This window comes from Aptenodytes forsteri, unplaced genomic scaffold (genome assembly GCF_000699145.1).
Source record: "Aptenodytes forsteri isolate BGI_AS27 unplaced genomic scaffold, ASM69914v1 Scaffold14, whole genome shotgun sequence".
In the NCBI taxonomy this organism is placed as follows: domain Eukaryota; kingdom Metazoa; phylum Chordata; class Aves; order Sphenisciformes; family Spheniscidae; genus Aptenodytes; species Aptenodytes forsteri.
In genome coordinates this window covers 1,415,911-1,430,233 of record NW_008794457.1, presented here as the reverse complement: position 1 = coordinate 1,430,233, position 14,323 = coordinate 1,415,911, and the positions used below count along the sequence as shown (strand labels likewise).

At 45.2% G+C, this 14,323-nt stretch overlaps 1 protein-coding gene across 1 annotated transcript in view; it reads right to left on the bottom strand.

Moving 5' to 3' along the window:
• The window catches only part of KCTD19 (potassium channel tetramerization domain containing 19), a 21,236-nt gene that overhangs the window by 301 nt on the left and 6,612 nt on the right, over positions 1–14,323 (bottom strand). Inside the window, exons 7-17 of the mRNA XM_019474984.1 lie at positions 14,136–14,323; positions 12,676–12,836; positions 9,784–9,887; positions 9,254–9,396; positions 7,222–7,305; positions 5,027–5,135; positions 3,404–4,058; positions 3,202–3,264; positions 1,803–1,994; positions 1,189–1,343; positions 105–206 (exon numbers count right to left, since the gene is read on the bottom strand). The exon at positions 14,136–14,323 is cut by the window's right edge and continues 6 nt beyond it. Of these exons, the coding sequence (XP_019330529.1) occupies positions 105–206; positions 1,189–1,343; positions 1,803–1,994; positions 3,202–3,264; positions 3,404–4,058; positions 5,027–5,135; positions 7,222–7,305; positions 9,254–9,396; positions 9,784–9,887; positions 12,676–12,836; positions 14,136–14,323 (1,956 nt within the window). The remainder of the gene's footprint in view (positions 1–104; positions 207–1,188; positions 1,344–1,802; positions 1,995–3,201; positions 3,265–3,403; positions 4,059–5,026; positions 5,136–7,221; positions 7,306–9,253; positions 9,397–9,783; positions 9,888–12,675; positions 12,837–14,135) is intronic.

Sequence of the window (14,323 nt, the reverse complement as noted above, 5' to 3'; positions counted from 1 at the left end):
ACCCCTCCGGGAACGGTGAGCCAGCTTGAGCAGAAAGCCGACAGCGTTTGGAAGGGGGAAAAGGCTCAGCCGTACAGCGTCACCCGGTGGCGAACGCTACTTACTTCCACCCACCGAAGTAGCTCTTCACGAACGTTCCCGTCCCCTTTAAAATACTCCGTGTTCAGTAAATCGGCAACAAACTCCCTGGGCGTCAGCTGCTGCGTCTGAAATGCGGAAGGCGACAGGGTCGCATCAACGGGCGGGTGCGCTCGCAAGTGCCCGGCTCCTGCCCGTCAGCAGCGCTCCCCGCGTTAGTGAGGTTACCCGTTGGGTGGAGACGTTCCCGCTCCGGCCTTGGCCAGGGTTAATTATTAGTAAGATTAAAAAGGATTGGCGCGAGGTAGCAGGGCTGCAATCAGTCGCGCACACACCAGGAGAGGAAAACGCAAGGGCAAGCTCTCCCCAGTCCCTCTCCTCACACCTTCCCCCCCCTCTCCCAGGGGAGAAGAAGAATGCTCCTGGTCGGAGCTCTCAGGGCAGGACTGCTGGGGAGGGGGCGTGGGGTGCGGGTGAGATCAGTTACTTCCAATGCAAGTTAAAATTCCCGGCCCCCCCGAGGGCGGGCCTTTATTTCTGCCGCAACCCCACAGCAGAGCCCGCCGCGGCGCACAGGCGGCGGGGGGGGGGGGGCTGCTGTTTTGCCGGGGGGGGGGGCAGGACACGCTGCTATTTATTTCTTAATTGCCGCAGGAGCGACTGGAGGCCGAACCTCTTCACCCTCCAAGGATGCCTTTTAGTTGCTAGACTGCCCGAGGCTGGCTCTCCAGTCCTCTGCTTTGGGGAAGGCGCTAGACTTCCCGAGGCTGGCTCTCCAGTCCTCTGCTTTGGAAGGGGGGGTTTAAAAAAGGGACCTGGAAAGGCTCCTCCACCCCGCCACTGCTTGCGCCCGAGGCTCCCCCACCCCGCCACTGCCTTGCGCCCGGCACCTCGCGCTGAGCAGCCCCACGCTCCCCTCCTGGCCTTCGGGACTCCGACTGAAGCCGTCCGTCCCCCCGCTCGGCGCGGTGACAGCTGCGGCTCCCCCAGCAGCCAGGCAGTGGGTGCCGAAGGGGAAGAGCCAAAGTTTCGGACTCCTGCCACCCCACCGAGGGCCTGGGGAAGCTGAGCAAGCACGGCTCGTCCGGGCTGTTAGAAACTTGTACCCACCCAAAGCCTGTTCACGAGGGTCCCGACTCTGGCTGTGATTTCTTTGGGATCCTTCTGCCTTACTGAGTCCAGGATGACATCGGTCAGGAAAAAGTGGCACTTCCTGGCGTAAAATATCTCCTCATGCGAGAGAGCAAAGCTAGCAAAAACTATATCTACAAGGAAGAGTTGAAAGAACGCAAATGCATTAGGAATAAAAAAAAGCCTGTGGTTTCAGCATTCACCATTTCAGTTATCCAGCCTTTGGCTTCTTTAACGCCTTTCCTGTCCAAGGTTTTACTGCAACGCGGTCCTAACAGCCGGTGTTCAACCCTGAGCTCTGTGTAAGAGTTTGCCTGAATAAAAACTGAATATAGATTTCAGGCCATTGCATCTTTCCTGATGCATTGAAGAGCTTCACTGGTAAATATTCAAGGCACCTGCTAGGTTAGGCAGCCGCTGCCCAGCTGTTTTGAAGAATTAAATGTAAGCAGCGGTTCGGCCGCGATGACCTTAGCTACTCGGCTAGCTAGCTAACTCAGCCGGTCAGAACTGACCACAAACCGTGACAGAGAGAACGGTTTTCATACCAAAAACTCTGCGGCAAGATCCTAGAGCCGTTTACGGTTCCTTACCTTCGGACAGTGCTTGAGCGTTTGGAGTACCCAGCTGGCTGCCGTCCAGCAGAGCGCTGTAAACGACGCTCTCTTCGTCGCTTGTACAAAAGCCATCGCTGCCTACAACCGGCGGATGTCCAACGGTAAGAATCAATCCTACATTTCGGCGGTCTGCCGGAACAACGTCGGTTTCTTTGCTGTCCCTCGTTTCTGGGAACAAATACAGGTTGAGTTTTACAGCGAAGCCCGGATCAGCAGTAATGGGGTAAACACATTTGTGAGTCTGACCACAGTATTGCCACCTTCTCTTTAAAGTTATGCCCCGTTCTGTCTTTATTCCGTCGTGATGTTTTGCCAGGCAGGGCGAGACATCACTAGACCATAAATGACAACCTTTATGCCAAATGATTTGCAACCTTGGGTATAACGGTACAGGTCTTCTCGACCTCCCTCTTTCGCGTGGAAAATTCAGACAGAGTAACCGTTACGTACTGCTTAACGGAACCCCAGCATAATCCAGTCCGGGATTCTTTCACAGGATATGAAAGAGGGGGTTTTTTTTCTATGAAAATAATAATCTGGCTTGCGCTGCTGTCCTGGTTTTGGCAGGGATAGAGTTAATTTCCTTCCTAGTAGCTGGTACAGTGCTGTGTTTTGGATTTAGGGTGAGAACAAAGTTGATAACGCACCGATGTTTTAGTTGTTGCTAGGTAATGCTTACACTAGCCAAGGACTTTTCAGCTTCCCATGCTTTACTGACTGAGAAGGCTGGAGGTGCACAAGAAGCTGGGAGGGGGCACAGCCAAACTGGCCAAAGGGACATTCCATACCATGGGACGTCATGCTCAGTACATAAACTGGGGAAAGCTGGCCGGGGGGGCCGCTGCTCGGGGACTGGCTGGGCATCGGTCGGCGGGTGGTGAGCAATTGTACTGTGCATCACTTGCTTTGGGTATTATTATTATTATTATCATATTATTATCATTTTATTTCAATTATTAAACTGTTTTTATCTCAACCCACGAGTTTTTCTCACTTGTGCTCTTCCAATTCTCTCCCCCATCCCACTGGGTGGGGGGGAGTGAGCGAGCGGCTGCGTGGTGCTTAGTTGCTGACTGAGATTAAACCACGACAGCTGCCATAGTAACAAAAACATCCATAATCATCATTAAGATGTTTTGCTTTGCCCACAATTCTGTGAAAACCTGCCGTGTTACCCACGGCGGAAGCGGTACAGGGTAAACCGTGCGCATCCTCCTCAGGCTGTCAGAGCTAGTCCTGGACCGAGACTTTCCACTGAGCTTTCTTGAATTTGCATTTAATATCTTGGCTACTCAGGCAAATCTTTTTACTATTAAACTCTGCATAGACAAGCAGTAAAATCCAGCCCTTGCTTAGCAGCTGGCGATCAACTCACTGTCTTTTAGATGGATGAGTTTCATTTGCAAGGTCTTGTCTCTTCCTTCACCGGGAAAACTTTCTACGAGCGGAAGAACAAGAAAAAGGTTGAGTCTGTCACTGAAATTCATCAGCATGATCAAAGTATCTCACTTATACAAGTCATTTGGTTAATTACTCCCATTGCTTTTGAAAACAACAATCACAAAGCAGTTGTTTACCTTCTGGTTGCTCCCTGTTTGTGTTCTCTGCATCGTTTCCTACTGCGGGAGTAGTTTTTACGGTGCCGCATTGGTATGTTCCAGCACTTGGAGCAACTGGCAAACTCTGTGTGAACGCGTGTTGCTCCGGCTGCTTTCCTTCGGCCCCGACTTCGTATTGGGCGATGTGATTGTCTCCTTGAACTGCAAAGCTGCTTCTCCCAGGAGAGGAGGCGATGGGAGCTTTGACACCCCTGTCCTTTTCAGGAGTGTTGCACTGAGATACACTCCCTGCGATACGACCGTCGGACGTTCTCACGTGCCAAAAATCACACCTCTTGGAGCTCACCGCGTCCCATTCCTTTACCAGGGAAATTAATTTCTGGAGGTGACTTGCCGAGTCTTTACTTTCTACTTTCTTTGTTAAACCGCTTCTCATTCCCCTCTTCCTCGGAGGGCTTACCAAATGTTTGTAATAGCTGGAGTTTACCAGGCTGTCCGAGGATGCGTCGTATCCTCCAAGCGTATTCCTCCGCTTTGTCCCTCTCACCTGTGAAATCATTCTGGGATACTTCGTCTTCTCCCCACTGGTGTCTTGCTTTCCCTTCAGATCTTTTATATTACACCATGTATTAACAGAGCTTTTACTGGAAGCCACAGCTGTACATGAGTACACCTAAAAATGCAATGAAATGTTATTTCTAATTGATATGGAAGAAACTGGAAGCTTTGCCTTTCCTAATAACTGGTGTATTGTACTCATCATATCACAAGCATTTAAGAATGCATTCTCACTTCTGGGGGGGATACAGTGCCTTAAGGCTCTCCAGATCCCGCCCTGATAACCCAGCGCTGACGTTCTGCTGTCCTGAATCAGCTCAGTTCCTATCACTGAATTTTGCTAGACCTGAAGACAGACACTGGAGCGGCCAAGGCACGCAAGCAGCACCTCAACATCTCTCCTACCGCTACAACTAAGATAATTTTGACTATCTATCTGAGCTGACAGCAGCACATTGTGTACAAGAAAGGTCGTTTGGCAAGTTCAAGCAAGCTGTGCAACCACTCTACTGTGTTAAGCCGCAGGGTGGAGCAGTTTGATATCGGCGTGTGAATGCTGCAGAGGCAGCACCTGCGTTTCGCCTTTCTCTAGTGGGCTGAAGGCAACTTTCAGCTGCTGGTGTCCAACCAAGGACTAAAAGTATTCAAAGACTCGAGCAGAAAGTCATTTTTTTCCCCTTCCACTGACTTCAAAGACTATAAAGTTTCTGCAGGACACCGTCTTGCCTCTGCGCTGCTTAAGCTGGCTGGTCCCACCTAGGAGCCAGGAGATCTGGCTTCTAGGTCCTCCTTGCCCAGAGGGGCGGAACCCGTATCGCCTGCGACCCAGCAAAGTGCCCCGGTTTCCGTGTCACACTGAAATCTGCATGAAAACACTTCCCACCCTCGGGGAGAGGGACTCCCTAAGCGACCAGGAACGCGAATCACAAGACCGAAAGGAGAATCTAAAAGAGTGTAGGCTTGTGGGGCTTAGACCAGGCTAACACGGACCAGAGGATCTTGACCTTGACCTGTATGACTTTACAGCATACAGTCATTGGATAAAACCAGAAATAAAAGCCCAGCACTCAGGACGCTCCTTACTTCTTTGGGGTCTTTGCTGAACTCAAGCTCCTTACTCCAAGACACAATATTTAATCTTCTACATGGAAAATAAACTTCATCGCGCAATTCATTGTTTTGGAACCGTAATCTAGAAAATGAATATTTACAATTATTGTGGAACGTTTTTTTCCAGGGGCGACACCCAGACAACCTGTAAAATGAGCTGCCAGGACTTCCAGCCACCATCAGATCTGTGTATATCACATCATGGTTATTATGAGTTACTTTTAAGCTACTGGGGAATGGAAGGAGTTCACAATTATCACTAGTACACAACACGAGGGTAGCAAAGGACCGGGAGTTTTCGTCGCCCGCCTGTGATGAGAATGTCTGAAATGCGATGCTGCAGATACACAGGAGACAAAAATGATTTCTTGCCTCTGTTCCAGCATCCACAAAACCTTGACCAATGGATTTATGTAATTACGCCTTGCTGATCAACCCAAGCCATGTCCACTTGACATCATATTTGGAGATTTCTTTCCTCTCTTTTTTTTTTTTTAATGAAGAGGTTCTAGACACTTTGGGGAGAAAGCTAGGCAGATTCAGGTCAACCATCTAGGTTCACGGTTTCAAAATTGAATGTTGAGCCTGCTTAAGAAACTCAGCTCCTGACAGCGACTGCCTGAGTTGCACAGCAGTTTCCGAATGGTGAAACAACTCGGGAAGCACAGAGTAGCTGCTGCTCTCTGTCTCCTGTAGACAGAGATTGGTAAGATCGCCTATGGAGCTGACTGATGATCTAGCGAAGAACTCTAGGGACCAACCCACAGTAGTTTTACTTTTTTAGAGGCCTTTGGTGTATGTGATAGAGACGCTGACACCCTCCCTGATGGGAAAGCACCGAAGAGCAGTGAGGGGTCTAGGTTAGAGTAGCACTAGTCCTTAGCTAAAACCTCCTAGGGTGTGTAACAGGTTGTCACTCACACGTACAGTGCTTCAGAGCTCCTCTAGCATCCTCCTCTTACTCTACAGGTATAGGAACGTGAGGTCAGGCTCCTGCTCTGGGATGGGGAAGGGCGGGAAAGACAGTTATGATTTCTTCACAGAGATCTACAGTAAAAGCTAGGAACTGTTATCACCGCTGGGGGGATACTGGTTGCTACCACCAGCGCGTCCTACAACTTCTTACGGCAGTAAAAGGAGGTTGGCAATCCTGGTGCAAACAGCCCACAGCATTGGTATTTCAGAACCTGCTGCAGTGACTCACCGTCTTCTGGGAAGATTTTAACGTATGTATGTTGACTTTAAAAGGCCTAAATGGCCTGTGAGCGGCCTGAGTAAGAATCCGCTAACTTCTAGAGCTCTCTCCGAAAAATACTGAAGAGTGCTAGGTCGTCTTCTAAAGTAGTCTGCATTCAGGAGTTGAAATGTCCCAGTTCTGTGGACTTTCCAAAAGGCCTACGTTTCAACATTTTGTCCGTCTCTCTGATGAGCACAGTAGAGAAGAAAACACTAGCATTCGCAGATTCACGGATTTTAAAAGGCCGGAGAAGGCCACTGCGATTATGAGGCCTGGTCTCCAGTAACACCGAATGCTAATTCCTGTCTTAATAGCAAAATATCTTTTAGAAAAGCAGCCAATCTTATTCTTAAAGTTGTCAGCAATAGAGAAATAAGTCTCTGAGAAAATGTTCAACGATGAATCGATATACAAAAAAGTTACAGCTTATTTTCAACGTTAATTTGTCTAGATTTAAAGTCCAGCTGGTCTCGAGCCTTTTCTGTGATGCTGCATCAGAGAGACGCCATCCTACAATCTGCAGTGCTGGCAAATCCTCCAGTGGGTCCGCAGAAACCAGCTGGGGCTTGGCAAAGCCAGGGCTGAGCCAAAGCTTATAAATCAGCCTGTCTCTGCTCGGTCTGGTGTCTCTGTGCAACGGTTTTCAGCGTGTTGCAACATTCTCGATATCTGGACGTAGGGGCGTATGTCAGTTGCCTTTTTCCTCGGTTGCTGGAGAGCTGACTGAGGACTGCTCTGTTACTGTTCCAGTACCCAAATAACCGATAGGAAAAAAATCTAGCCCAAAAGATAGCGGAATTGCTCATCCTCCAGCGGCTGTGTTTCAGAAGGAAAGGAGAAAATTGTGCTCCTTTCAAAAGACAAATGCTGCTAGGTCAGATGAAAGGATGTTATACGACAGAAAAGAAAAAGAAAGAGAATTTTTATCTACCTGTATGCATCAGAGTGATAAAGTGCCTCTAAAAGAGAAGGGATCTGGTACTCCTCTGCTTCTTGACAAAAGAGAGGCCATTCTCTGTAAGTTGCAAATAAACTGAACTGTAAAATCACTATGAAACAATGTTAATGCACTATTTTTTCCAAATATACATTAATTTCAGAAGCTCAGGCAGCCACTACGCAAAATGAAAGATGCATTCACACAAGTGATTTTTTTCTTTTAATAGGCAGACAAATAGCCTATCATCTTAAATACTGAAAAGTACCCAAACCAATTTTTTTTTTTTTTCTGTTTCACATCTGGCATCCAAACAACGAGGGGAAAAAAGAAAATCTGGTTTTACTGAAATCGATAGAAATCTTTCCATTGACTACCACTGATTTCCACAGAGTCTGAATTTTGTGTCAGGAATCCCAAAATAGATGGCACGCTTTTGAAAAGGTGCAACGAAAATAAACGAGCTCCTAAACCGGAGGTGTTCAGCGGCACCCCTCTGAATCTTTGTGAAACTTGCTGTTTTCCATACTTTTTTCCAGCTATTGCCCTTCTACTAGTTAAGTGAAAACCTCTGTCCCCTCTTTTTTTTTTTCCCCCCTTTAATTAACCATGGGTATTAATGATTGAAACCCGATTCTGAGAAGCAGGAATCCTACTCTGCTCTGTGACACTCATGACACTTTTCTCGTGTGGAAAATTCACCGTGGCATTTTTCCACGGGGAATCCCATAAAGAGGGCTCACGGGTTCAACGAGCTACTGGGAAACCCGCCATTCCCAGAAATACTCTTAGCCCTAGAACATGCTTATCTCTGCTAGTAATTATCAGCATTGTGCTTGGTCCTACCCAATTTACACTCTCTCCAACAATTCCCGGGCATGGTTTGGCCATTCAGATGTTCCCGGAACTGTTTGCAGCGGCCGGGAGGAGTGAAGCCACCATCTCCGGGAGGTTAAAGCAGATGACTGGCAGAAAGGCAGCTGTGACCAGAAACGTTCCCAGACATACTTAGTTTGCTTTGCTTGTATAGATATAACCGTAGTGTCTGACATCTGGCTGCCTGTGCCTTTCATGTCAGACGTGAAAGCAAGCGGTGGTTATTATATCAAAGAAGCCACTGGTGTAACAGGGCTATTGACTTTGGGGAAAAAGAACAAAAATACATACTCCTCTTGGAAACAGCTAAATGTGCTAAAAAATGACCACATCAGCTGGTGATCTGTAGCGGATATTCTGCCTACTAGAAACGATCCAACAAGCAAGGGCTTCGAGAACTGAAGAGACCCAAAGATCTTCTGATGCCAGGCAAACCTTCATTGCTGAATGCAAAAAATTGTAACACGTAGTGGTGGCAGAAGCAGGGAAACTGCTACAAGAAGCCGTAGCACCAAAGGGTCTGTTCTGAGCAATCTCGGGGGGAAGCGAAACACGAATATCCTTAGGAGACTGGTGTTTTAAGCCATTTCAATTTCTGATGACTGACAAAATTTAGAGACCTAATAGATTGATACGCATATGGAGGGAGAGTGCCCTCCCCTCTTTAGGCACCCGTGTTCCTCCATTCCTGTTCCACTGCAGTTTTGGAAGATCTATTTTTCAGCATTAGAACAGAGATACCAGTAGAGGGGGCAGATGGAGTATTTTTCAGCTGGACTAGCCAGACTTTGCTGTCCCTGCCGTATAAAAAGACAAAAAAATCTGAAGAGGGATGCAATGATCTCATCAATAAAAACATTTTCCTTTTTGCTAAAGGTGTGCACACAATGCACCGATCTGTGATACAGCCTGCAGTAAAAGTGTCTGGTGTACCGATCATTAGAGGCATACACACGGAAACAAAAACATCTCTCACAATCTCTAAATCCCAGTAGATGTTTAGATAGAACAGTTTACTTCAGGACTAAAAAGAGAAGTCTTAATTCTATTGGATAATATTTCTACCAAAATCAGAAGACAAATCCCCATGCTTGCTTCCCCGACAGCCCCCTAATAATATAAAAGAAGCGCATGAATTCACTCTGCTTACTTAAATTCAGCTGGCAAAAACAATTTCCCAAGTCTTAGAAAGTTGAGAACGTGCCGAAACATTTGCCCATCTCCATGGATTAGAAGACTTTGACCATACGTGATCCAACAGACTTTCTTGTCATTTGACAGCAGCTCTGGGTACTACAAAAGTAAAAATACATTAAGGCCAGATTTCTGGTGTTAGTGATGGAGAGAAAGAAATCCAAACAGGATTTTTCCTTTCTCAGTAAAAGAATTAAACCAGTTCCATCAAGTCTATTTACATTATTAGTCAAAATACTTATATTATTAGCCCAGAAAGTACTTTCTTGGGAAGTCCAAGAGTTGTTTCCCTCAGGTACTTGAACATACTTCCCTTAGTACAAAATGCCCAGTCTACACGTGAAGCTCTGATAATTCCAAGTTTTCAGGTCAAAACCATTCTAATAATTCTTACTGCTAGAAATACAGATTCTAGTCTGTAGAATTATAAATTCCATCTAGGAAGGTTCACATGAAGGCAATGCAAAGACAAATAATTACCCGTACCTTCAATAAAGTCTGTAAGTACGTTTCATACCAGTTACTTCCTACATAAACTTTCACAATCTGGTGGAGTGAGCACACGGATACTTCTGCTGTCCAGTCGGCGTCTAGAGATGGAGTAACAAATGGAAAGGGGACAACTGAAATAACTGCAAGTGGTGATTATTTTGTTACGGATACCAAGTTAATATGATATGGGGTTTTACATCAAAATATTGCAACTAATAATTCTTTGAAACAGTGAAGTAATAGAGCGTACTCTATGCACACAGAGCTGGAACTCTCACGCTTTGTTTCGGGGTCACACGCAACTGCAAGCGAAAGGCAAGTCCAGATGCAATGTCACAACAGCAGGCAACTTGGTCCATCCATGCTGCAGCCAAACCACCTCTCCTCAATCGGTTAAAAAATAATACTAGCAAGAAGGCTACACAGATTAGCATAGTGATGTTTGCTCTACTGAGCAGGCGCGTTTATGTCACCTAAGGTAGGTGAAGCTGAGTATACTGTTACATTGCCACAGAAAGAAATAATTTACTTGTAAAGTATTGGAAATAAGGGGGAAATCTGAAAGGTCTTTGAAAGCGAAGACTCGGCTCGTCAGGAAGTGTAAAGCTGGTGGAATTCCAGGGCAACCTGGAATAGGGCTGCTGCACCGTTTTCCATCCTCGCAAGGAGCCCCACTTCGTTATTTCCTTTGAAGATGACAGTATCGGGGCAGGTACAAGCCTTGAAGAGCAGCTGCGCGCAGAGAGCAGGTATAATGTAACAGCTTTGGGTATGTTTTAGTCTGGGTTCAGCCCACGTCTTACCTTAGCGTGGCAACAAAAATCTGGGCAAGTTTCTGTTGAAATAATTAACAATATAGTTCACATTACTATTTCTAGTAAGTCAGTCCTGAGACACTGCTTTAGGAAAATCAAAATACATTTGCATTCAAAAGAAATTGTTAAAAATAAACAAACTTAACTTTGAAAAGGGCTCCACCACAAAGAATTTTGTTTCTTACAATAGCCCAGGCCTTTACAGAAGATACAGGTAAGTCATGCTCTTAAAGAAATTATTTATAGGGCTATGGATAGCTGTATTAACAGATTCTACTATCTCTAAACAATGAACAAACTAGCATGTGCTTGTCTGATGTAGCTACTGTGATGGGACTATCCATCTTCCATAACACATGTACAATTGAAGCATCATTTACTGCTAAGACATTTGTGTCACAGAGTTATTTTTTCTAGCATGCGTTATCCAACAGGCTACCCAACAATGACACAGAATTCCGTAACTGCTGCTCCAACTTAAGATCAAACCCTCTTTCTCAAGGATTATAAATGCCATCTAAGAATTGATAAGATTCACTCCTTTCTACATACACACCTATTGCGTTGTGGGGCAGGGAAGAACACTTCAAACATAAGCCACTTCACCTTATCCTGGTGAAGGATGCTGACGGCTCAAAGCTGGAAGGATAAGCATGCCCTACGGAAAGACTCAGAGGACCTTGAGGGTGGAGTAAACTGGAAGTAAGGTCACAACTACAAAATAAGAAGTCAGACTTGCAAATAAACAGTAGGAAATACAGTTAGGATCCTACGGGCTGAAGTTTGAACCAGGAAGCTTGTGCTTGGATGGGGCAAAGGGATGTCTGCTCTCATTCATCACAAAGAGATTGTTTGCCACCAATGGAACAGGGAACTGCAAATGAGACTGTAGGATGTGCTGAGGAAGCTAACTCCAGCAGAATTAGTAGTAGAATAGCCTAAAACTGGATTACCTTGTACAGAGTGTGATTAAATTTATCTTTCCTGGAGCACATGGCATAACAGAAAAGGTGGAAAGAACTGGCTGTGTTCAGCCTTAGGAAGAACAGGTTAGAGGAGGATCTTATCACTGTCTACAGCTAATGGGGGGTGTAGGGAAGACAGAGCCAGATTCTTCTTGGAGGTACCAAGTGCTAGGCCAAGAGGCAATGGAAAAAAGTTGGAACGTAGGAAATTACATGTATGACTTTATTTAGCGCAAGGGTAGTCAACAGGAGTCCCGAAAGGCTGCAGGATCTCCATCCTTGGAGATACTGAAAGCTTTTCCTGGTAAGGTCCTGATCAACCCAGCCTGCTCTGAGAAGAGAGTTGGACTAAATGACCTCCAGACATCTCTTCTGACCTAAATTCTATGAATATGGGGAAACTAGGATAGGTGAAAAGAAAAATCCTTTGGTTAATCAGGGAATCATATTAACCCTCGTTAAAAAGCCACAGTAAGGGCTGATAGAAAATGTCACAATTTTTCTATAGATGCATTAGAGGAGAAGAGGGGATAAACCAACATGGAACCAGCATTTAAGTTAAAGGTCAGTTTTAGCAAGAGCTAATTGTGGCTGTGAATGCACTTAGGCTGGAAGTCAGAAATAGATTCCTTGGTTTAACAGCAAAGAGTTGTAAGAACATTCCCACATCATAAATGTGGGAGCAAAAGAAACCTCGCTATCTTTAAGGTAGAACATGAAAGTAACCTGGACTGTCTTGGCTTGAAGGAACTGGATTCAGCAAATTAGTTCAGTCATGAATAAAACTGGCAAGTTTAGCAAGTAAAGTTATCCAAAAACATGAATAGTACTACCTAAATCCAGTGTAGACTTGCTCTATGTTTCACCTAGAACCTAATGTTACTACTCCAGGGTTCAGTGATCGGCAACAGCCAGTTAATAAAGCAGCGGAGTAGCAGTAGATGTTTGGAAAACACACACTGTCCGTCAGTGAGACCTTGAGGTTATTTTCCCTACTGTAACAATCCCTCAAAAGTAGATGTAAATCATTGACTGATTAATTGTATTCAGGCAATACTGCTCATTCTACTTTAAAATGAAAGAGTTCTTGAGAAATCTTGACTTACTATAATCTCTGCTCTCTGCTGGCAGCTGTTGTTTCAGATAGCGTTTTAAAGCATCTTTCATTGGCTCATATGTGGTGTCCCTTTTGTCCAAATAAGCACAGACCTCTTTGATTTCAGAAATATTTTCGGTGAGAGGAAGTCGGCAAGTTCCCAGCCAATTCCTATCCAAAAGAAGAGGAAATCACTAAACTTTTTATCCTTGCTTTATATTTTTACTGCTTATTTTTAATGAGTGCAAGTCAGGAAATATGAATTCTCCTAAAAGTGTTTTTTGCATAAAGAACACTTTAATAATTCTCCTAAGGTGTTTTTTGCACCTACTGAGCTTTACTCGTAACTTTCCACATCATTTTTGTATTGAGAACAATCCAACATCAACAAATAAAGCTATTGCAATGGAGCCATCAGATAATGATCTGCAATAGTTTTGAATAAAGCTTTTAATATGGTATTTCTCCTACACTGCATCATTCACTAGTGCCAACAGCAAGTGCAGACAAGATACCAGGGGCAGAGATGATCTGACTGTATGTTTGACCTTCCTGTTGTCTTTCTATCGCCCTTTACAGTCTGGATATTATGTGTTTGTGCTAAATTTAAAGTTGGTTAAAGGTGCAGGAAGTTTTTCAATCTGCGGTTGATGGAAATATGCGCGGCTGAGCATCTAATTGCGTGGCAGGCTTGAATCACAACCAGCTGGATTCATTGTGATTTCTTTTGGTTTTCTTTTCTTAATTCAAATCATAACAAGCAGGTGAAAGAAAATGGTACACGCTTTTTAATAGAGAGTATTAATAAGTGTATTTTAATGGCTAGCTTTACGACTCACCTAGTGAGTGTCTGCATTTAAAAAAAAAAACAAAAACCCTCTGTCACAGCAAAGATGTCTGACCTCTACATTTACATTTTCACCTATTTCAGGAAAGAGGTGCTAATGATTCACTAAGGAGCCATTTTCCTATACGATAGGGATTTTATTAAACCAGTACACTGGTATGGTAAGTCCGAGCAATAATGCCAACAATATGGAGAACTATGTCTCAAAGGATCAAGTTAAACCACAGCATTCAGAAGTCTGCTTTCTTCGTTAGACTAGACATAGCAGTATGACTTTTCCGTGACTTCAGAAAAGCCTGTACCCATAGGCATTTAGATGCTTTTGAAAATCCCATACAAAGTTTGCCAAATCAATGGTAAATCTTACATTTTAAGAACATGGGATCATTAAAGAATTTACGCATCCTGCTTTGGAATTTTAGGTTTACCAGCCTACAATAGAATAGAAGAATGCCAACTCGCGTAATCATAGTCACCTGCAAGTTTAACTGAAAATAAATACAAATTCTAAAAGTCAAGCTGCTGAGGACAGGACTCCTTTTCAACTACGAAACCCACTAGCTAGCCTTTTGAAAGAACCTTAAGTTATGTTGATATTGCCTATATGAAGGCAGGGTGGGTACCTGGCGTGCTGGAAGAGGATGCCGTCGCCGGAGAGGTGCAGGCGGCTCCTGCCCAGGTCACTGCCCACGCAGAGCTGTCCCAGAGCCGAATCCGGGTAGTTGGCCAGCAGCCCCAGCGCCATGGCATAGAGCGGGGACCGCGGCGGGGACACGCCCGCCACCGCCCCCCCCCCCCCCCCCCCCCGCGG